The sequence below is a fragment of the Erinaceus europaeus genome, chromosome 4 (genome assembly GCF_950295315.1).
Source record: "Erinaceus europaeus chromosome 4, mEriEur2.1, whole genome shotgun sequence".
Classification (NCBI taxonomy): Eukaryota; Metazoa; Chordata; class Mammalia; order Eulipotyphla; family Erinaceidae; genus Erinaceus; species Erinaceus europaeus.
The window spans coordinates 62,341,604-62,365,852 of NC_080165.1; the positions used below are offsets into that span (position 1 = coordinate 62,341,604).

At 38.8% G+C, this 24,249-nt stretch overlaps 1 protein-coding gene across 1 annotated transcript in view; it reads left to right on the forward strand.

Moving 5' to 3' along the window:
• DNAH8 (dynein axonemal heavy chain 8) overlaps positions 1-24,249 on the forward strand; it is a 429,487-nt gene that overhangs the window by 178,894 nt on the left and 226,344 nt on the right. Inside the window, exons 44-54 of the mRNA XM_060190815.1 lie at positions 5,571-5,758; positions 6,843-6,929; positions 7,020-7,127; positions 8,380-8,514; positions 10,855-11,016; positions 16,690-16,936; positions 17,072-17,313; positions 17,399-17,539; positions 20,084-20,321; positions 22,553-22,695; positions 23,913-24,047. Coding sequence (XP_060046798.1) covers positions 5,571-5,758; positions 6,843-6,929; positions 7,020-7,127; positions 8,380-8,514; positions 10,855-11,016; positions 16,690-16,936; positions 17,072-17,313; positions 17,399-17,539; positions 20,084-20,321; positions 22,553-22,695; positions 23,913-24,047 — 1,826 coding nt within the window. The remainder of the gene's footprint in view (positions 1-5,570; positions 5,759-6,842; positions 6,930-7,019; positions 7,128-8,379; positions 8,515-10,854; positions 11,017-16,689; positions 16,937-17,071; positions 17,314-17,398; positions 17,540-20,083; positions 20,322-22,552; positions 22,696-23,912; positions 24,048-24,249) is intronic.

The following is a 24,249-nucleotide window of genomic DNA, read 5'->3' on the forward strand; positions in this document are numbered from 1 at the left end:
ATTTTTTTGAAATGCCAAACCTATTGTCTTTATTTTTTATCAATGATTTAATAGTGATTTACAAAATTATAAGATAATAAGGATATAATTAAACACCACTCCCAACACCATGGTTCTGTGTTCCCCACCCTACTTTAATAATAACCACCATCGTTCTCCCAAGGTCATAGAGATGAGTTGATTATATGTATTTTTAATTATTTTCAAGCTCATGTGTTTCAATTCGTTATATTCTACATATGAGTGAATTCACCTCGTAGTTGTCCTTAACTTTCTTTTTTTGGTTATGTATTTTTCTTTCTTTCTTTTTTATTTATAAAAAGGAAACACTGATAAAACCATAGAATAAGAAGGGTACAACTCCACACAATTCTCACCACCAGAACTCCGTATCTCATCCCCTCTCCTCCTAATCATTTTAAAATCATTTTTATGGGGGCCTGTTAATGGTTTATAGTACACCTATTCACACATGCATATAATTTCTCATCTCCTCATGATAGGTGGCTACAAAACACTCTAACCCTTAATTTAGATACCCCTCCCCCATCATACACCAAGACCCCAATCCCTTCATCCCCCACAAAACCCCTTTCTCCCCAGATTCTTTTGCTTTGGTGCCATACACCAAACCCAATCCAAATTTTACTTTGTGTTTTCCCTTTCTGTACTTGTTTTACAAGTTCCTCCTATGAGTGAGATCGTTCGTTATTCATCCATCTCTTTTTGAAAGTATTTTCTTTGAGATGAGGTATAAGACAATGATTACTGTTATTCTTCCGCTCATCCTGTACTTTTGACTTCCGTAGTATAGTAAGGAGAAAAACAATGATAACAACAGCACCACCAGAAAGAAAGGAATACAAAATTTCATTTTTACAAATGATGTAGAAGACTGTAAAGAAAGCTCAGCAAACCTGTGGAAGAACAGTATAGAGGGTTTATGAGAATATAAAGTCAAAATGTATTTTATTTCTATAAAGCATGCAAAACATATAATGAAAATTTTAGAAAGATATCACTTAAGACTAAGATAATGTGGTATTGTTGCTGAGGAAATATACCCTATCTATTGATAAAAAAAAATCAGAGGAGGATAACGGAGATTGTAGAAACTGGCCAGTGACAAAAATGACATTGCAAATTAGTGACAATTTATATATGTTTCTGAGAAATTAGATGGTTAATATTTAAGGGGAATGGATTCCTGCCTCACTCCATATGTAAAAATTAATTCTGGGCATTAAATGACAAAATGTAGAAGGGAAAAAGTATATGTTTAAGAAATAACAAGGGGAACTCTTTGTTTTCAGAGTAGAGTTTTTAATATGCAAATAACAAACCAGTAGCTAGGAATGTGGCTCAGTGAACAGAATGTATGACATATACAAGCATGAGGTCCCAGATTATAACAGCAACATCATACCAACTCGAATGGTGCTCTGCATCTCTCTCTCCCTTCTCATAAGCTGTCTCTTGTTCTTCCTTTTTCTGTCTCCCTCCACACACACCCCCCTCATGAGATAAATAAAAAATCAATTAAAATTGTGCTTACAATAAAAACCAAAAATTATAAGCCATAAGGAAAGACTGATAAATGGCTCTAAGATGAAAACATCTATAACTCAGTGAGTACTGAGAGAATTTATACCAGAAAATTTGAAAAAGGCATTAGCAGCCTATGTTAACCTAAAAAATGTTCTGAATATTTGAATTATCTCAATTGTATATAGTGCCCATGAATCAATTAGAAAAATAAAATCAAGTAGAACAATGAAAGAAAAGTCTTGAATAGTCATTTAACAAATGGAGATAACGAGATGACCAACAGTTAAAAACTACATACTATGAAGAGATGAACTGTAATTTAAGTGTGACAGTTTTGATGGACAAGGACATGAAGTGACAGAAATAGCCATCTATTACTGGTGGGCATGGAAAACGTTTTTCTTTCGAGAAATCAATTAGCATAATAGTTTCTTTAACAATTATTTATTTATTGATGTATTTATTTATTGGATAGAGGCACATTGAAATTGGGAGGGAAGGAGAAAATAGAGAAGGAGAAAGAAAGACACCTGCAGCACTGCTTCATAGCTCAAGAAGCTTTTCTCTTGCAGCTGGGGACCAGGGGCTTGAACTTTGTGCATACTAATATGTATGCTTACCCAGGTGTGCCACTGCCTGGACCCTTAATTAATTAATTATTTTTATTGTTGAATGGGGAACAAGCCTCAGAACTCCGATATGTGGTTCCACGGAGACACCTCTTGGCCCCAAGTTTATACTGTATAAGAGAGGATAGAGAGGAGAGTTACAAACAGAGTGGGAGAGACATTAAAGAACCACTCTACCATCTAGAGTTCCCTGGATAATGATGTTGGTGCTCTCATATGTGCTGAGACTGGGATGTAGGGCCTGACGTGAGTTACCATTAGATATACCTATTACTATATGTGCATATGTAATGCATGCACATATGTAGTGCATGTATATATAGTTAATTACATAGTCTTGTGATATTCCTCCACTTAAGAAGGAAGAGAAAGAATAAGGTACAGAAGATATTTAAAAAAATAATTGATCAAAATTAAAATGCAGTATATTAACCTATTTCTCTCAAATCACTAGGTTAAACAAAAATAAAATACCACTTTCACTTCTAACAACTGACTATAATGGAAAAGTTTGACCAAACCAAAAAATGTTGCTAAGGTTTTGCAGAAATTGCAATTCTGAATACTTAATGCGTGTGTAAATTGGTAAAGGTATTGAGAGAGCAGTTTGGCAATAGGTGGTAAATTGTGAAGATGCACATTTCTTTGACCCAGTATTTACACATGAGCAAGATTGATATGTTGCTATAGCAAATTATTAGGAAAACCCAAATATCAGTTGAGAGTGGAATGATGCTTTAAACTGATATATTTATGCAGTAGAATACTGTACAATACATCATTTTAAAGTAGTGAATTAGGTGTACATGTATCATCATGGATAAATCTCAGAGAAATAAAAATTTAAAATAAAATTGAGGGAATAAATTAAGGTTCAGGAGATATGTGCAGTTATAAATAGACACACACATATACATTTTAAACAAGTAAGAGTTGCGAGTACATGCATAAAAGTCAAAGTTTAAAAATACACACAGAGGGTCTGGGCAGCAGTGCAGCGGGTTAAGCGCACAGGGTGCAAAGCGCAAGGGCTGATGTAAGGATCCTGTTTCAAGCCCCCGTCTCCCCACCTGCAGGGGGCTCACCTCACAAACGGTGATGCAGGTCTGCAGGTGTTTATCTTTCTCTCCCCCTCTCTGTCTTCCCCTCCTCTCTCCATTTCTCTCTGTCCTATCCAACAACAACTGCTATGACAACAATAACAACTACAACGAAGGCAACAAAATGAGAATAATGGCCTCCACGAGCAGTGGATTCGTAGTGCAGGCACCGAGCCCCAGAAATAACCATGAAGGCAAATAATAATAATAATAAAAAATAAAAAATACACACAGACACCATTGATGTCAAATGCAAGGGAGAGGTTACTTCTAGAGAAGGAGGGAGAGTAGAGCCTAAAGGATCGTACTTGAACTGTACTAATGTTTGACAATAAAGCAGGTAGTTTATATTTGAAAGGTGGAGCATTCACTACATTATTATTTTTAATATATATTGGATAGAGATGGCCAGAAATCAAGAAGGAAGGGACTGATAAAATGGGAGAGAGAGGGGGCTGGGCAGTAGCCCAGCAGGTTAAGTGCACATGGTGCAAAGCACAAGGGCCCGCATAAGGATCCCAGTTTGAGCCCCCAGCTCCCCGCCTACAGGGGGGTCGCTTCAGAATCGGTGAAGCAGGTCTGCAGGTGTCTGTTCTCTCGTCCTGTCTTCCCCTCCTCTCTTGATTTCTCTCTGTCCTATCCAACAACAACAGCTATAACAACAATAACAACTACAACAAGGGCAACAAAATAAGAAAAATGGCCTCCAGGAGCAGTGGATTCATAGTGCAGGCACTGAGCCCCAGCAGTAACCCTGGAGACAAAAAAAAAAAAAAAAATGGGAGAGAGACAGAGAGACACCTGCAGCACTGCTTCACCACTCACAAAGCTTTCCCCCTGCAGGTGGGGACCTGGATGCTTGTATATTATAACATGTGCACTCAACCAGATGTGCTGCCACCTAGCCCCTAAATTATTCTTTTATTTGCCTTTCTCTTAAGACATTTTTGAACCCAAGAGTCATTTCCTAATTAAGGAGAAAGAAGAATTTCTCTGTGACTTCTTCTGGTTAGGAGAAGCAAACTAAAGCATAAAATAGACTCCAGAATGCCAAAATTATAGCAGAAGTCAGAGAAGAAGAGATTCTCCTCAGTATTTTTCCTCCATTGTAAAAGCTATAATACAGCTCTCTGAGGTGTGAGTTCTGACAAAGATCAACCCCAGATTGGGGCTTGTGTTGACCAGACAAACAGACTCAGATCACACTTCAAAAACCCCAGACCTAAAAAAACAAGCCTTCTCCAGCCCACCCTTGCAAGTGACAGAGGCAGTTTCAGCATACCAGCTGAAAGCAGAAATTTGCATTTGGGATGAGGAAATGTGAAGAGATGACGATACTGCATAAAATATTTAAAGGAAACAGGGAGGCTCCCAAAACAGTAGAAACTTACTGACCACTAAGTTAGAAGGAAGAAGAAAACAGTAAGTAAAACCAATAGTTCAGAGTTTCAAAAATTTATCATATTAAGCTGAAGAGAAACACACTTTTTTTTGTGTATACACACACACACACACACACACACACACACACACACACACACACACACATATAGTTGGAAGTTGTAAATGTAAATTGAAAAAATGTTATCTTGAATTGGAATATCTAGCTAAATCAATATATGACAAAAAGATGTCAAAAGTACTGAAAAGCTTAAAGGTCATATGGCTATAGATATATGTTCTAACATCTCTATATAAAAGTAAATTCCCAAGAGAGAGGAAAAACCAAAGGGAGAGATAATAAAGAAAGAAAAGCATTTCACACGACTAAAGATAATGCTGGTTTTGATCCTTAGAGACTCCGTTGGAGCAATGTTCAGAATATCCACTTCTTTCATTGTACTGGGCTTTGTAAAGAATAAATAAGTCTCTTTCTGGCCATCCTGTCGCTTCCAGCATCCTGACACTTCTATCAATAAGGAACAGAGTGATCTGACCCAGACAGGGCATCCCTTATTTTGTCTGTTTCCCCAAACATTATGGCTTCTGTCACCCTTGTCCCCACTGGAGGTGGCATTTCCAGACTGAATCAAATTTTATCACCATTCAGCCTCTCTGGGTGTGATGACAGGTTCTGTCTTTTCATTTTGACAGTGCACTATTTTCGTGTTTTGGGTAATAATATACAAACAAAATTGTATCGCTAGAATTGAATATATTTTTATAGATATCAAACATGAAAATTCATATAAATTATTTAAAAATATGTAATTGAAAGGACCTTGATGAAATGATTACCTTATGGTGGTAGATTATAAACTAACACTTTTCAAATTGCCTGTTTTCATACCAGGCCTTGCACAGTCAGGTTCTTGGGGCTGTTTTGATGAGTTCAACAGAATCGAATTGCCTGTACTGTCAGTGGCAGCCCAACAAATTTATATCGTTTTGACAGCAAGAAAAGAGAGAAAAAAGCAATTCATTTTTTCTGATGGTGATTGTGTTGATTTAAATCCAGAATTTGGAATTTTCTTAACAATGGTAAGAACACAGGCTTTGAGTACAACTTAATTGGTTATAGACTTAAACAAAAAAAAGACTGTATTAGTGGGGAATTACTATCAGGGGATGATTAACTGATTTTTTGTCTTATGACTTTTTTTTTCCCTTATGACTTTTTGAGTAGTAAATATAGCTTAGACAAAATATAGCTGATTTTAAAATCAGCCCAATGCTAATGACAGTAATATGTTAATGATAACTTTCTTTCCACCTCTATTTTTAAATTTGTCCTTTTCACTTACTTTCCTTGTCATTCTCTTCTTCATTACTTTTCTCTACCATGGCTTTTTTTTTTTCTTTTGCCTTTTTTGTATGCATATGAAAGTTCATTGGTCTCAGATCAAAGCACTAGAGCTTTCCTAGTGATAGAGCATTCTCATGTGATGTTGGGACTCAAATCTGGTTCACATGATGGCAAGACATTCACCCTAGCTGGTGAGCTATCGTTCCATCCCTCTCATGAAGTTTTTTTTTTTTTTTATGACTTACTTATTACTGAGGCGGGGGGCGAAGAGAAAGAACCACAGCATCCCTCTGACACATTAGATGCTGGAGACTGAACTTGGGACTTGAGAGTCCAAGACTTTGCTATACCACCATCTGGGCCCCTCACCTGATTTCTTAAAGTGCTATTTTACTAGCCAAACAATCCTAAGTAAGCTGATCAGTATGATCCTGAATTTTCTTCTTTCAATCACATATTTTAGATGATAATTATCCCAGTGTTTATTCTTTTTTCTTTTCTGTTTTTCTTTTAACCAGCAGGTACACTGTAGGTACACAGATGTTACACAGAGGTGTATGTGTGTGTGTGTGTGTGTGTGTGTGTGTGTGTGTGTGGCTGTTTTACTATAATGCAATTGAAAATATGTAAGAGGAAGAAATGTGACATCAATAAGTTAGCTGTATGTTCTAATTCACATTTTTGAGGAAGGAACGATGCTTTGTGAATTTTACATTTTGGATAATACCTTAGAATCTGAACTGGGGGGCTGAAAAGTTTTTGTGCTTATGAAATGAATATCATATCTATAATTAAAAAGTAAACGATTTTGACTTTTAGAACCCTGGATATGCTGGGCGCCAGGAGCTACCAGAAAACTTAAAAATCCAGTTTAGAACTGTTGCTATGATGGTTCCCGATAGACAGGTATGGACCAGGATTTAAAAGTACCTTATAGTTACTTTTACTTTATATGTTTGCCACTTAAACTGTTGAAAAAAATCTCTTAATTTTCAGATCATTATGCGAGTTAAACTTGCAAGCTGTGGTTTTCTTGAAAATGTCATCTTGGCTCAGAAATTTTACGTTCTTTACAAACTCTGCGAAGAGCAACTTACTAAACAGGTAACTATGTATATCTTTTTTTCCCCCCATTAGTTGTAACTTGATTTTTTTTCTTTTTACTTTGCAATTTTACCTTGATAAATGTCAGTGAGTTAAAGAAAAATCTCACTGACTGTTTTTCCTATTATGTTTCCAATTAACTTGATTTATGTTGTTTTATACATATATTAATTTGACCTGCTTAAAAACTTTGTTGAGGAATTATGGATTCACAGGAACTTGTAAAGAAATATGCATATGGGGGAGAGTTGGTAGCATAGTTGTAGAGCACATATGTCACCATATGCTGGGACTTGGGTTTACATCCCTGGTCCCCACCTGCAGGGCAGAAAATTCAGAGCAGTACTGCAGCTGTCTGCCTCTATCTCTGTCTGTCTCTCTCTCCCTTTCTATAAAAAAGAATGAAAAAAACACCCACCAGGAACAGTGGAACTGCAAGTACTGAGCCATAGCAATAACCCTGGTGATAAAGAAAAGAAAGAAAAAGAAAGAAAAAAAAAAGGAAAGAAAAAGGTAAAGGAGTAAGAAAGAAAGAAAGAGGAATGTGCAAAGAGGCCTTATGGATTCTTGATTTCACTTCTATTATTGTGAACATCTTAATACTGTAGCTGTAGTGCAATATCTAGATCAGGGAATCAGCACTAGTACAGTCCACAAAGTTTATTAAGACTTAGTAATGTACACACTTGAATCTGTAGTTCCGTGTGGTTCATTCATCTTTGTAGTTCTTGTAACCTTCATCATCACAATCAAAATACAGAACTGATCCATCACCAACAGATACCCTCATACTATTAACTGTAACTACACCCACTCTCTCTAAAATCCATACTTCTTTGCAGTCATTAATATCTTCTCCATCTCTGTAATTTTATTTCAAGAATGTCATTTATGTGGAATCATATAGGGTATACTTTATTGGCTACATATACTTTAAATCTGTTTGTAGCTCAGCCCATATCAGATTGTTCCCCAAAAGTACTTAAAATGTGACCATCATACCATACAGCTTGATCCTTTCCAATGGAATGATCATTTTCCAGTCATAGAGAAGATGGAAAATGGAACAGGTAATACTTAAAGATGTGTGTGCTTCATTGTATACAGTGAATATTTTTTTCTCATGTGAAATAAAATGAAGTGCAAAAGATCTCCCTATATGGTGTCAGAATATCTCCCTATATGCAGGTAGTAAGTCTCCACTTAAAGAGCTTTAAATCAACTTACTTTTCCCCTTGTTTCCCAATATTAGGTTCATTATGACTTTGGGTTGCGAAATATTCTATCTGTTTTGAGGACACTTGGAGCTCAAAAAAGAGCCAGACCAGAAGATAGTGAATTAAGCACCGTCATGAGAGGACTAAGAGATATGAACCTTTCTAAATTGGTATATTTCTTCTCTATATTAATCTCTCTCCCAAGATTTTGCCCTGGGCTTCTTTCTTCTCAGCTAACACGTGGGGGTTGGCTCATGTAAGCTGTGGGTATTAACATTTGTGGGACAGTGGATATGCGAAGCTACCTTGTGCTTCTAGAAGAAAGTGAAATCCCTATGGTTTTCTGTGACCAACATGGACCAGTTATGAAATAGACCTCTTGGGTGGTTGTCAGTCCCCAACATTCAGTTGAGTCCTCTTAGTGTTTCTTGTAATGGAACACATATTCTCAACATGAAAATCTGGGCTGATAGGGGACCACAGGAACATGCTGCTTTCTCAGGATCTGACTAGTTTAACTCAGAAGTGTCTCGCCTAAAACATCACCTCTGTTCCTGCTTTTTTTTTTTTTAAAAAAAAAGAAATCATGAAAGGTTTTCTTTATAATTAATTTAAAAATAATAGTAGTTAAGAGTTATTTCACTGTCTGCAACCTCATCCCACATATAGCCAGGTTGTTTTGAGCCAGCTGGTGGACAGATAGCTGTGATATTTATTCAAAGGCTTTATATGTACTAATGCTGTGTCCATACCTTGGGGGTGCCAGGTTGAGAAAGATATGGTTTTATTATTATTTTTTTGGAAGATATGGTTCTTAGGAAGCTCACACTCTGGTTACAAAAGCTAATGGTTAACAACCATATACTACAAAAGCTTTTGCTTTTCCCAGTACAACTTATTGCCTCCTTAAGGTAATGATTTTCTTGAAACTCTCAAACAAGAATTATGGAAGGCAGACAAAGGAGACAGCATAATGGTTCTGCAAAAGACTTTCATGCCTGAATCTCAGTGGTCCCAGGTTCAGTCCCTGGTGTCACCATAAGCATTAGCTGAGCATTGCTTTCCCTTCCCTTCCCTTCCCTTCCCTTCCCTTCCCTTCCCTTCCCTTCCCTTCCCTTCCCTTCCCTTCCCTTCCCTTCCCTTCCCTTTCCCTTTCTTCCCCTCCCTTCCTCTTCCTTTCTCTTCTCTTTCCTTCTTCTCCTCCTCTCTCACTTCTATTATAATAAAATTAAATGAATATTTAAGAAAGAATTATGGAAGGCATCTGGGAAACTCCAGAAAAATTGTATTTTTAATTTTCAATAAAGTAATTTTAGGTATTAAAGACCCCTAAATCACTTGAGCCTACTGCTTATAAGAAAGACAGAGCCCCTGTCCCCATCTGTAGGGGGAAAGCTTTGCAAGTGGTGAAGCAGGCCTGCAGGTATCTCTCTGTTTCTCCTTCTCTCTCTGTCTCCCCTACCCTATGGCTGTCTCTATCCAATAATTAAAGATTATTTAAAAAAAAGAAGAAGAAAGTTAGAACAGGGCAGGGAAGATAGCATAATGGTTATGCAAAGAGACTCTCGTGCCAGAGGTTCCAAATTCCTAGGCTCAATCTTCAAACCACCATAAATCCAAGGTGAGCAGTGCTCTGGTAGGAAAAACAAAAGCCAGAAACCAAAACCAAATAACCTTTCCAAAAACAAATGCTGGTCCCTGTTCGGGCACCAGATGCCGGGCTAGCTTTTCTGGTGGGAGACAGATGACCAGGGACTCATGGCTGAGCTGGGAAGCAGTGCAATGTTTATTGAGAAAAGAATCTGCATTTATAGTTTCCAGGAAGGAAGTGATAGGGTGGAAAACAGGATGTAACTAGGAGAAGAGGCAGAGCGAAAAGAGAGTGCGAACCAGTGGGATTAAACCAGTGCCCTGCAGGCAGGGTGGATCTCAGGTAAAACAGTGATTATGTAAATAGACCACAGCATTAAGCAATGCAAGCAAAACTAACATGATGATCAAAACAGAAGGGGTCTTAGAAGCAGAATTAGAAGCAGACCAACCAACAAACCAACAAACAAAAGAGATAAAGATTAAGAAAGAACAATGCTCAGAGGTAGCTCTCTGGCCAGTGTTGAAAGAGACTGTTATGCAGGGTTTGGAATATTTCCTTTATTTAAGTGAAATGTTAGTTAGTATTCTGTCACATTGCTGGAATTATATGTCGTGCATTTGTAAGACCAATGTGTACACAAAACAGAACATTCATGTGACATGCTAATGAGATCATGCCTGTGAGCAGTAGACGGAGGCTACCCTGTGGGAGACACTGAATGACAAAGAACTTAGGAAAAGCACTAGAGGAGTGTAATTGAGTGGTGGTGGTGTTCAGTTAGTGCCGAAGTATACATCTGGTTAGGAAAGTAGCGAACGACTGTCATGAAGTGAAGTGATGAGTGCTAGGTGCTTCCTTGGTGGTTGATGAACAGCAGTTGACTGAACGAACACATCTTTATCCTGTGCCCTACTAGGTTGACGAAGACGAACCCCTGTTTCTCAGCTTAATCAATGACCTGTTTCCAGGATTACAACTGGATAGTAGCACTTACGTGGAACTGCAAGCAGCAGTGGAAAACCAGGTTCAGCTAGAAGGGCTGATCAACCATCCGCCCTGGAACCTCAAGCTGGTGCAGGTAAAGGCATTTTGATCTGTCAGCAGCATGGCAATTTTATTTTTAAGAAAGATGACTTACTTCATAGATGATTACAAAATTCAAAATGGGTGAATCCTCTGAGACTGGGGAAATCAAAACCATTTACCAGCACATGTTAGAAGAGCTTCTGAACCTTGGCATTGTGTTTAGGAAGAATTCAACATGAAGTTCGCATTAAAAAACAATAGTACTAAGGCGTATAGTTAATGTGCCGATCCATTTATTGCCACCTGATTTTCTTATTATTTGTTTGCTTATTTATTGCTACCAGGGTCATCACTGGGGCTTGATGCTTACACAATGAATCCACCACTCTCAATGACCATTTTCCCTTTCTTCCTTCTCCCCCCACTTCTTTTATTTGATAGGATAGAGAGAAACTGAGAAAGGGAGAAGGAAAGAGAAAGAGAGACATCTTCGGCACTGCTTCACCACTTGTGAAGCTTCTCATATGCCGGTGGGGACTGGAGGCTTTAACCCTGGTCCTTGGGCATGGTGACGTGCGTGCTTTAGCTGGGTGCACCACAGCCTAGCTCCAGCAGTATGAAAATCTGTATGTGATATTAGAGATCACCATTTGAATAAGACTCATCTTCATTTTGATGCAAATGTTCAGAGTCAATTAAAATCATTGTTGTCTGATGAATCTATAGGTGTTTACTGTGATTCACAGCAAACAACCAGCACTTTGCTAAGGCTTATACCTACCTGATGAAAAGGTTGGGCTGTCACCACAATTTCAAGAACAGCTGGGAGAGGATAGTAGGTTATAAAAACCCAGGCATCTGAGGGAAACCAGATGCTGATATACCAGTTGGGCAGATCCCCTGTAGTCAGATAGGTGATTGCTGTGCCAAGAGCCAAAGGAGACTGGGAGTGCTAGTTTTTACCTGCTTGTGTGTGAGCATGTTCACCTCACTCTAAAACGGAACCCTTTGCATGCATCTTTGGGTGTCTGCCCACCATAGCTAGTAGTATCCATCCAAGCTATAGAAGGGAGGTAGGTTTAAATTTGTTTGATTTTCATGGGGTTTTTTTTTTGGAGGTTTATTTTTCAGAATTTTTTTTTTTTTAGAAAATGAAGGAGTTGGAGCTCCAGTGGCGCAATCGGTTAGCGCACGGTACTTATACAGAAAATGAAGGAGTTGAAATTGTGGAGAGTGTTACAAGCTACATTTGAAAAATAGCAACTACTGTTTTAGCTTACTGTTTTGGTCTGACTGTATGAATGATCATGGAAATAGATTTTCATTGCACCAAAGGTCTGGACAGTTACTATAAGCCAGAGCTGAGTATTCCTCTGGAAAGATTCATTTAAAAAATTCAGATCTAAAAAGGAGAATGTAAGGAAAATTGTTTTCCTCAGCTATGTACTGGAAACCATTTCAAATGGTTTTTAGAATCAGTTTTGCAGGTTTGGAGAGATAGTTTACTAGACAGGGCATCTGTATTGTTGTTATGTGTTGCTTATATCTGGCATCATATGAGAGTTGTTATGACAACAGAGGAAGCTTTTCTCTTTGTCTCTGGATAAAAAGTTACTTGTGGGGTGGTGGGTGGTGGTGTAGCGGGTTAAGCATACATGGCGCGAAGCTCAAGGACCAGCATAAGGATCCTGGTTCAAGCCCCTGGCTCCTCACCTGCAGGTGAGTCACTTCACAGGTAGTGAAGCAGGTCTGCAGGTGTCTATCTTTCTCTCCCCCTCTCTGTCTTCCCCTCCTCTCTGTCTGTTCTATTGAACAACAACGACAGCAATAGCAACAATAATACAAACAACAGTAATTATAATAGTAGCAATAATAAACAGCAAGGGCAACAAAAGGAAAAAAATGACCTCCAGGAGCAGTGGATTCGTAGTGCAGGCACTGAGCCCTAGCGATAACCCTGGAGGCAAAAAAAGTTACCTTGTGTGGTGAAATCATACATGTATGAAGCTCTGGACACACACACACACACACACACACACACACACACACACACACACACACTAAGTTTTGGGAAACATCATTTTATATATTCTTTTTAAAAAATATTTATTCCCTTTTGTTGCCCTTGTTTTATTGTTGTTGTTATTGATGTCATTGTTGCTGGACAGGACAGAGAGAATCAAGAGAGGAGGGGAAGACAGAGAGGGGGAGAGAAAGACAGACACCTGCAGACTTGCTTCACTGCCTGTGAAGCGACTCCCCTGCAGGTGGGGAGTCAGGGGCTCGAACTGACCGGGATCCTTATGCTGATCCTTGTGTTTCGAGCCATGTGCACTTAACCGGCTGCACTACCGCCCAACTCCCCATTTTATATATTCTATGCATGCAGTATACTGAGAAGTAAAATCCTAGTCATCTCAGGGGTAGGAAATAAGAACTTTTTACATGCCAGAAACATTTCTTTTGAGCATAATATTAAAGCCAATATCTCTGTTGTTTTAGTTGTACATTTCTATCTAAAATTTAAGGAAAAAACTTAAATTATACATTTGAACAGCTGTGAGATCCTTGATATATTTAATTAATACATTTATTTATTGCTACCAGGGTTTTTTAATGGGACTTTGTGCCTGCATGATTCTGCCACTCCTGGCAGATATCTTTTTTTTTTTTTCTCTAATTACTTTTTAGACAGATGGCTAGAGACAGAGAGAGAGAGAGAGAAAGGCACCATAGCACTGCTCTACTACTCATGAAACTTTCCCTATGCATGATACTCCTGTTTGGTGGCAGGGAGCTTTCATCCAGGTTAGTGGTTATGATAAAGTTTCCATTTTACTAGACAAGTGACCTTCTGGCCTCCTCCTGGCCTCCACTTTTTTTTTTAATGTAGTGTCAGTGAGCTAACTAATGCCATGCAGTGTGGGAAACTGCTAAGCCTTCTTCCTGACACATTTTTTTTGGCTTCATTCATTGCTATTTTCATTCTTTTATTTATTTTATTTTATTTATTAATAATTGAATAGTGATGAACAAAATTATAATAGGGGTATAATATCTTGTGACTTTTGCCACCAGAGTTCTGTGCCCCTATCCCACTCCAGCAGAAAGTGCCATAGTTCTCCCAAAGTCATAGATATGGGATGACTATATATAGAATTTTTCAATCCATTTTTATTCACTTTTTTATTTTTATTTTTTTATTCACTTCTATGGCCCTGCCTTCATTTACTTTCTATGTCACACCTAGACCTATTATTACTTTCAAGTTAAGTGTTCTTCTTTTTTCCCTTTTCCTTCTCAGATAAGAGAAAAAGTGTCTGACTTCTGTTGTTTTCCAGATTAGCCCCCCTTCCCTTTCAGTGATGGAATAAAAACAAAGATTCCTGGTGAGAAATGTCCCAGGACCCAGTGGAACTGGTGTTCAGAGCCCTCAGGTCATCTTCCCCTAACATTTTTCCTCCACTCTGGGAATATGGACCAAAATTCTTTTTGGGGTGCATAAAGTAGGACTTCTGTCTTCTGTAACTGCTTCTCCATTGGACATGGACATTGGATGGCCAATTCATACCCTCAGGCTCTGACACAATTTTTATTCTATAACTTTTGAAAGAAGAAGCCAAGAAGGGGGAGAGGCATTAAAGCACCCCTCAGCTGTATATTAAGATTTATTTTTTTTAAATTTTGTCCATAGTGTGTGATGTGGGGCTGGAGATTAACCCCACAGCCTCAGGATTGACATCTTATTTTTATTAAGAAGCTACATGAAAGGGATGGGGAGATAGTGTAATGGTTGTGCAAAACAGCTCTCCTGCCTGAGACCTGAGGCCTGAGGCCCGAAGTCCAGATTCAATACCCAAGGATTAACATAAACCAGAGCTCAGCAGTGCTCCCAATAGACACTATCCACAGACATGTTATGTTTCCTTGAATCTGTTACCATATTTATGTACCTCTACTCTGACTTTTGTGTGATTTTGCTTCTAATAATCCACATGGACCTCTTCCTTCAGGCAAGCTGGACCCATTTTATTGGTAAAAAGATCAGACAATGTTTGTCCATGTGTTTATTTTCAGTGACCATTAAACTTATGTCACTTTAGTGAGTGGCTTGGAGGGGAAGAGAGGACTGGACCTGGAAGAAAAGGGGGGGGTGATTATGTACAAATGTAGATAGATAGTTGTAGAGATGATGGTTGGCCCATGTCTGCAACCTTAGGAGAACTGCAGTGGCTTGCAGTGGGGAGATTGGAGACTCAGAACTCTGGTTCTGCGAACAGAGCAGAATTATACCCCTATTGACATGTAATTTTGTAAATCAACATTAAATCAGTAATAACATAAAAACAATCAGTTGCACAGAAATCCTCATTTCAAATGGTACTTCTGGGAAACCAGGAGGCAACCTGGATATTCACAATAATAGTGTGTATGTGTTGCTGCTTTTTGCCACTAGGGTGTGGGTATGTTCTGCTTTTTGACACTTCTTCTTCTAGCGTTTGCCCTTCTTCCGCAGCCAGTCAACAGCATCAGGTTGAGCCTGATGTAAAGTTTCGAGACCTCCTTTGAATCTGGAGAGGTGGCAGTCGTTGACTATGTGGGTCATAGTCTGTCTGTAGCCGCAGGGGCAGTTCGGGTCATCTCTGGCTCCCCAGCGATGGAACATAGCAGCGCACCGGCCATGGCCTGTTCGATAGCGATTGAGGAGGGCCCAATCATAACGTGCTAGGTCAAAGCTGGGTTGACGCTTGCAGGGGTCTGTGATGAGGTGTTTGTTCTTTACCTCAGCTGACTGCCAGCTCTGTTTCCAAGAGACTGGAACAGAGAAGTTCAGTGTAGGCGTAGGGGACCAGATTGGGTGACGAGACGTCAAGCGTTGGACAGGGTGGGCGAAGATATCCGCGTATATTGGCAGGTCCGGTCGAGCATAGACGTGGGAAATGAACTTAGATGATGCTGCATCCCGGCGAATATCTGGTGGGGCGATGTTGCTAAGAACTGGCAGCCATGGAACCGGGGTGGAACGGATGGTTCCAGAAATTATCCTCATGGAGGAATATAATTTGAAGTCTACCAAGTGGACATGGGGGCTACGGAACCATACTGGGGCACAGTATTCTGCAGTGGAATAGCATAATGCCAGAGATGATGATCGTAGTGTGACACTAGGGGGCGATGTCACCACACTGGAAAATAGTCATGGATTAGCAAACCAGTCCCAAGAATAGTTATTTGCAAAGCAAACAACAAAACAAAACAACCTAGATCCCGAATTAATTTTTTTGGAAATTTAATTGGGATTTCACATGTCATTACATTATCTCATAGATCATTTTACAACAGTCGCATTAATTTGCTGTCTACTGTAGTAAAACTAAGAATACTATTAGATTTTTTTCTCTCACATTTTGAGTATTGAACTAGTTCCTTTGAATATTTTATTTATTTCTTGGATTGACACAGAGGAGTTGAGAGGGAAGGGGGAAATACAGAGCACTGCTTCATGGCTTATGAAGCTTTCCCCCAGCAGGTTTGAATTGAGGGTTTGAACTTTGGTCCCTGTGCATTTGTAACATGTGCTCTACCAGTTCTGCCACCACCCAGCCCATGAGCTAGTTCATTTAATGAAGAGCTTACAGAAAGCCTTTAAATTTCAACAACCCTATTCTCACAAATGTCAGAGTTTGTTAAGTTACATTTCCCAACGGATTATTTCCTTATGTAGCTGTACGAGACATCACTGGTACGTCATGGCCTGATGACTCTTGGGCCCAGTGGTTCTGGGAAGACAACTGTCACAACAATCCTGATGAAGGCTCAGACAGAATGTGGGAGACCTCACAGAGAGATGCGAATGAATCCCAAAGCTATTACTGCCCCTCAGATGTTTGGCAGGTTAGACACTGCTACCAATGACTGGACAGACGGTATTTTTTCTACCCTGTGGAGGAAAACACTGAAGGCTAAAAAAGGTACAGGCTACTCGCCTTTGTTATCTTTTTTTTCCCCTTTCTGCCAGCTTATGAGTAACATGATTATTTAAATTGCTGCCTTTTTTTTTTTTAAACTGTTTTCAGGTAAAAAGTGATGGTTTTAATTGCTTACAGGTGAAAACATTTTTCTCATTTTGGATGGCCCTGTGGATGCCATTTGGATCGAGAACTTGAATTCTGTGTTGGATGACAATAAAACTCTCACATTAGCTAATGGGGATCGAATTCCCATGGCCCCAAGCTGTAAGCTTTTGTTCGAGGTTCACAACATTGAGAATGCCTCTCCTGCCACAGTGTCTCGGATGGGCATGGTCTATATCAGCAGCTCTGCTCTCTCCTGGAGACCGATATTGCAGGTGAGGGTGACAGGCCTGCAGAAGCATGCCCTGTGCCTGTGTGTGCTCCATTGTCTCAAGCAGACATTCTGTTTCTTTGCTGCAGGCCTGGTTGAAGAAGCGTACAGCACAGGAAGCAACTATATTCCAAGTCCTGTATGATAAAATCTTTGATGACATATATACGTATATGACACTAAATCTTAATCCAAAGATGCAGTTGCTAGAGTGCAACTATATTGTTCAAGTAAGTTAGATTCTGTGCATTAACTCCTGTTTGTTTTTTTTTTGAGATTTTTCAACTCAGTTGCGGTCCTCCAGAGGTGACTGAGATAGGAAGCTCATGAAGTTCATAGAAATCTCTTAATACTGTTGCTATAAAGGCACTGAGGACTTTGGTTTCTATGGCAGAGCTCATTCAATGCTCTTAATGACAACTTTTTATTGTTTTCACCTCCCAAGGGGTTACTGCTAGAAGAAGAGGAATGAACTCTCTTATTCTCTGTCAAGATTAGTAACATTGCCAGAGAGGGCCGATTAATGAGAGTAGACAAAAATAAAATACAGATAAAATAAGATTCTCACTTTTTCAGAAGAGTACAAAGAGGAGCTATGATAATCCAGAAAACTTAGGTGGCAATCTTGACTTTGCAAATTTACTATGTGTTAAACAGGGAAAACCCGAAAAACAAGTCCTTGAGTAGCTTGTACTATTGTTTCTTTTTCTCTTGTACTCAGTTTTCCTTATTAGTTATTAGAAAATAAAATAGTATGGGTTTGGATGATGGTGCCCTTGGTTGAGTGCACACTTAATAGTACACCAGGGCCTGGGTTTATGCATGCTCCTCAACTGCAGGGGGAGAACTTCCTAAGTGGTGAAATAGTGTTGCAGGTGTCTCTTTCTCTCTCCTCGATCTCACCTTCCCCTCAAAATGTATATGTCCTATGAAATAAAATAAATGGACAAATCTTTTCTTTCCCAAGTAGGGGGGAAGTTTCATGAGCAGTGAAGCAGGTCTGCAAGTGTCTCTCTGTCTGTCTGTCTCTATCTTTCCTGCTCATTGTCTCTCTGTCTGTCTGTCTCTATCTTTCCTGCCCATTCTAACTTCTTTCTCTCGTATCAAGTAAATTAAGTGAACAAATATTTTTTCAAAAGAACATTCAAGGGCTGGGGAGATAGCACAATGATTATGCAAAAAAGCCTTTCATGCCCGAGGCACCAAAGATCCCAGGTTCAATCCCTAGTACCACCATAAGCCACAGTTGAGCAGAGCTCTAGTAATAAGTACATAAATAAATAAAATTAAAAATGAAGAAATAAATATAAAGTAGAACTAGTCATGGATTTTTAAGGACTCTTCTAATTCTAGTCTATAGGTGATTTTATGATTCCTTCTCTTGGCATAGGGAATCAGTCTGTCTGAGTAGGTAAGTTAGAAATTGCCAAGCGGTGGTGCACCAGGTTAAGTGCTCACATGACAGTGCACAAGGACCAGGTTTGAGCCCTTGGTCCCCACCTTCAGGGGGAAAGCTTCATGAGTGGTGAAGCAGAGCTGCAGGTTTCTTTCTTCCTCAACCTATCTCCCCCTCTCCTCTCAATTTTTCTCGGCCTCAAATAAATAAATAAACAAACAAACAAACAAATAAATAGAAATTGTCATTAGGCCCAAATCAACTATTTAACAGTTACTTAAAATGTATAAGTGAAAATTTTATTTTGAATTAATTTTATCTTGAAAGAATTGTGTTTTGAAATAATTTTATCTTGAAAGACTGAGAATGCCTTACTATATATGGAATGAATTCATTTCTTTCCTTTTGTTTTTCATGTCATATACCTGATTCCATCATTTCTGGGACAGCTTTTTCTTTCCTTTTATTTTGGAACAAGAAAGAAAGAAAGTGAGGGAGAGGCAGAGAGAAAGAAAGCTACATCACAGCACTATTCTACTATTCATAGAGCTCCCCAAGGTGCCATAGTGCTCTCCTATGGTGTGAGGGTTTGAACCTGGACTCCTGTGCATGGAAAGGTGCATGCTCTTCTGGATGACTTGCATTTCTTTCTGATGTCATATGTGTTATCAGCATACTTTCTCTTAAAGTGCCAGTGATTAAATGTTTTAGACTTTGCACAACTCTGACTCTACTACCCAGCTGTACTACTCGATTAGATAGGCATTCAGAGGCAGTACAAACATGGACAAGTGAGACTGTGCTTCAGTCTTGATTTGTCAAACCTGATTTGTTGAACATATGACTGCTCTCTAGGGCTACAGTTTTCTGAGCTCCAGAAAGAATTAAAAATAAAGCTTCTGTATCTAGAAGATTTAGGGTAACTAAATCACAGAACCAGAAGTAGTTGTTCCAAACATCTGCTCTAGATCTTTCGCTTTTGGGATTAAGGCTGCAGCTCATTTGGGTTGAGCAGGGTAGAAGTCAGGTGCCCAGTTTGATGTCCTTTCTGTGAGACTGCTGCCTGCCCAAAGTGTACTGGTCTTCTTTAACAAGGGTCACTAATTTTTTTCTTTACCAGAGCACTGCTCAGCTTTGGTTTATGGTGGTGCTGGGGATTGAACCTGGGCCCTTCAATACCTCAGGCATGAGTGTTTTTTCTATAACCATGATGCTATTTGCCCAGCCCTGGCCTTTATTTTAAATGCTGTTAACTGTAGTGCTTAAGCAGTATCTAGGGATACATTTATTTTTTTCTCCCTCCCCCTCCTTAATTTAAAACAACTTCTTATTAAAGGTAATTACGTATATTTATTGTATTCCATTTAATTTTTTTCAGTCTCTCAATCTTCTGGAAGGTTTAATTCCCTCCAAAGAAGAAGGTGGTGTTTCATGTGTCGAACATCTTCACAAACTCTTTGTGTTTGGCCTCATGTGGAGTTTAGGAGCACTTTTGGAACTGGAAAGTAGAGAAAAGCTTGAAGCCTTCTTACGAAGCCACCCAAGCAAGTTAGACTTACCAGAAATACCGAAAGGCACAAATCAAACTATGTTTGAGTTTTATGTTACTGATTATGGTAAGCACAAGTGATATATCTCTATCTCTATCTCTATTTAAGTAACATCTTTTTAAATGGGTATAGATATATAAACTATCACTTCTATGGGGAGATGTTAAAACATTTATATGATGACTACACACATACAGATATGTATATATTTCTCTCTCTCTCTCTGTGTGTGTGTGTGTGTGTGTGTGTGTGTGTGTGTGTGTGTGTGTGTGTGTGAAGCTGGGACCTCAAACAAGTGTTTCGTTGCCTAGGGTCTCTTTTCCACTCAGAGAAGGAGGGACACGACAGAACTGAGGTGGCTTCTGATGCCTCCTATTGGTGCTGGGGTTTAAATTTGGGTCATGTGCTTGGTTTGGCATGTTCTTACCCAGTGAACTATCTTTATGGCCAGATTAATGTAATTTCATTTTTTAATTTTAATATATGTATTTATAAAACGGAAATACTGACAAGACCATAGCATAAGAGGAGTACAATTCCCACCACCAGAACTCTGTATCCCATGTCCTCCTCTGATAGCTTTCCTATTCTTTAACCCCCTGGGAGTATGGATCCAAGGTCATTGTGGGATGCAGAAGGTGGAAGGTCTGGCTTCTGTAATTGTTTCCCCGCTGAACACGGGCGTTGATAGGTTGACCCATACTCCCATCCTGTCTCTCTCTTTCCCTAGTGGGGCAGGGCTCTGAGGAAGTGGGGCTCCAGGACACATTGGTGGGGTTGTCTGTCCAGGGAAGTCTGATTGGCATCATGCTAGCATCTGGAACCTGGTGGCTGAAAAAAGAGTTAACATATAAAGCCATACAAATTGTTAATTAATCATGAACCTAAAGGCTGGAATATTGCAGATGAAAATTTGGGGTGTCCATTTTGGAAATAGCTAGTAGGTCTATTTTAGGAATATTCCAAAGGGCCCATGACTTTATTAGTTTTTGCTTAATCTTGACATCTGATACATAGGTGGACCCAGGTCATTGTCTGGGGAAATGATGTCATGGCTGGAAAAAGGGGGTTAGGATGGGACATGAGGCACATCTGAGAGTCACACTGAAAATGCGATTAAGTGGAAGCTTGCATTTGAAGAGTCTTTGTAAAGAGACTAAGGTGATGCATTTTTTGCTACCCAGAATTACTGATAGTTTTACAATGTGTGATTAAATGCAGTTAAAGATTTATTATGATGAAAGGGAGCTGGAATGCACAAATATAAATTCACAGTTAAAAGCATCTTTAATCTGGATATGAATTATCTTAGAATAATTCAGAGCCAACCAAAAGATTTTTTTTCCTTGGGGGTGGTGGTGGTAGTTATCAGTAAAATTCACAAATCTCTTACTGGAAATATCAGGAAATTAGGAGATATATAGATTTCCACTGTCGAGAATCATTACCCTGTATCCACTACAAGATAGTAAGTGAATATTAGTAAAATGTTTTATAAAAAGACATTTGACAATGTAGTTGCAATTGATACAGTCCTTGAAAGACACAAGCCACCAAACCTGACTAAGCAGAAATATTTACAAATATCTCTATATCAAATAGGATATTTAAAGTTTAACATTTTTCACAAAGAAAATTCCAGATGATATTCTACTAAGTCCTTCAGGAATAAATAATACCAATTCTTCACAAACTCTTCCAAAAACCAATAAATTGTATAGGAAGAAGTATATCACAGAAAAAAAAAATTAAAGACAGAGCATTGCCCTGATACTGAAGTCTTGGAAGTCTAACTTAAGATGTTTTTGCACAACAGGGAGCCATCACCAAAGTGCAAAAGCAATATATTGAGTAGGAGAAAATGTTTTTAAATTATGTATCTATTAAGGGGCTAACTTTCAAAATTTATAAAGAACTCACACAATTCAATAGCAAAGCAAAACAATGAAATAAAATCTGATTAAAAATGGCAGAAGATGTGGATTAGCATTTTTCCAAAGAAGAGCTGCAGTTGATTGACAGGCATGTGAAAAGATGCTCAATGTCATTAATCAGTGGAGAAATAGAAGTAAAAAATGCAGTGATAATTAGCAAAAACTGACATAGTAACAAAGCATGTGGATTTAAATTATCAAAGCTGCATGTACATTAGATAAGTAGATATGCCAACTTATTTTAGGAAAATCTTCTAAATTATTATGTGATCCTAATGATTGTTGTGGACGATTCATTTTGTATTTTGAGATAACTTTCATAGGATACAGTTTTATTAAGATCGATTTTTGGTTATTGTACAGGTGACTGGGAGCACTGGAATAAAAAAGTTCAGCCATATTATTATCCAACTGACAGCATTCCAGAATATTCATCAATTTTGGTGCCAAATGTTGACAATGTTAGAACAAATTTTTTGATAGATACAATAGCAAAACAGCATAAAGTAAGTCTGCTTCTTTCTTAGATAATCACAAACTTTATGAGAAGCGTGTACTTTTTTATACATTTCAAATAGAAACATCAAATACCAATACATAGGAAGCATCATTTAAGAGACACACATTTGGCAAATGAACCCCAGGCTGCAGGATATACTTCAGCTCAATATCCCAAAATAATTGATACCCAGTTTTTTTTAAAGATTTAAAAATTATTTATTTATTTATAAAAAGGATACATTGACAGAACCATAGGATAAGAGGGGTACAGCTTTGCACAGTTCCCACCACCAGACTTCTGAATACCAACCCCTCCCCTGATAGCTTTCCTACTTTTTAACCCTCTGGGAGTATGGACCCAAGGTCATTGTGGGATGCAGAAGATTGAAGGTCTGGCTTCTGTAATTGTTTCCCCGCTGAACATGGGTGTTGACAGGTCGATTCATACTCCCAGCCTGTCTCTCTCTTTCCCTAATGGGGAAGGACTCTGGGGAATCAGAGCTCCAAGGCACATTGGTGGGGTTGTCTGTCCAGGGAAGTCTGGTCACATCCAGCTAGCATCTGGAACCTGGTGGCTGAAAAGAGAGTTAATATACAAAGCCAAACAAACTGTTGGACAATTATGGACCTAAAGGCTGGAATAGTGCAGGTGAAGTGTTGGGGGGTTATTTATTTCCCTTGTTTTTATTTTGTTGTTGTAGCTATTATTGTTGTTATTGATGTCGTTGTTGGATAGGATAGAGAGAAATGGAGAGAGGAGAGGAAGACAGACAAGACACCTATAGACCTGCTTCACTGCCTGTGAAGCGACTCCCCTGCAAGTGGGGAGCCTGGGGCTGGAACCTTATGCCGGTCCTTGCGCTTTGCGCCATGTGTGCTTAACCTGCTGCGCTACTGCCAGACTCCAGATACCCAGTTTTATAAGCAGAGTGGGTGTCCATCTCTCCTCCAGTGTCCACATGAATATTCATACATATTTTCCTCATCAGTTTTACAGTATGCATTACAGCTAAGCTTTTACTTCAGCCAGGATTTGTTTCAACACAGGTACAATAGTAATATATATACATAGAGTTGTATTAAATGAGAAAATTATAGAATGGCTAGTAGATATTTACAACTAGACATGGGGTCAGGTGACAGTGCACATGGTAGACTGCACACATCACAACTAAACGTGTTATAACTCATTTTATATAACATGATTCTCCTATGATTACAGGCTGTTTTGCTCACAGGGGAGCAGGGAACTGCAAAGACTGTAATGATAAAGGGCTATTTGAAAAAATATGATCCTGAAGTACAACTATCCAAAAGTCTAAACTTCTCATCAGCCACAGAACCGATGATGTTTCAGGTAAAACTCATCATCTGCTACAGTAATCCACATATTAAATATTTTGAATGATGGTTACACTAAAATATGAATATTTCTGTCAAAATCAATGGTGCTGCAGTTGGCACTCAGCTATTAACCTTCCTATAAGGAAAGTTGAAGCCAAATCCAAATTACATATTTAGGCCTTATATTGAGTTCCAGGCTGAACTTTGGGGTATAT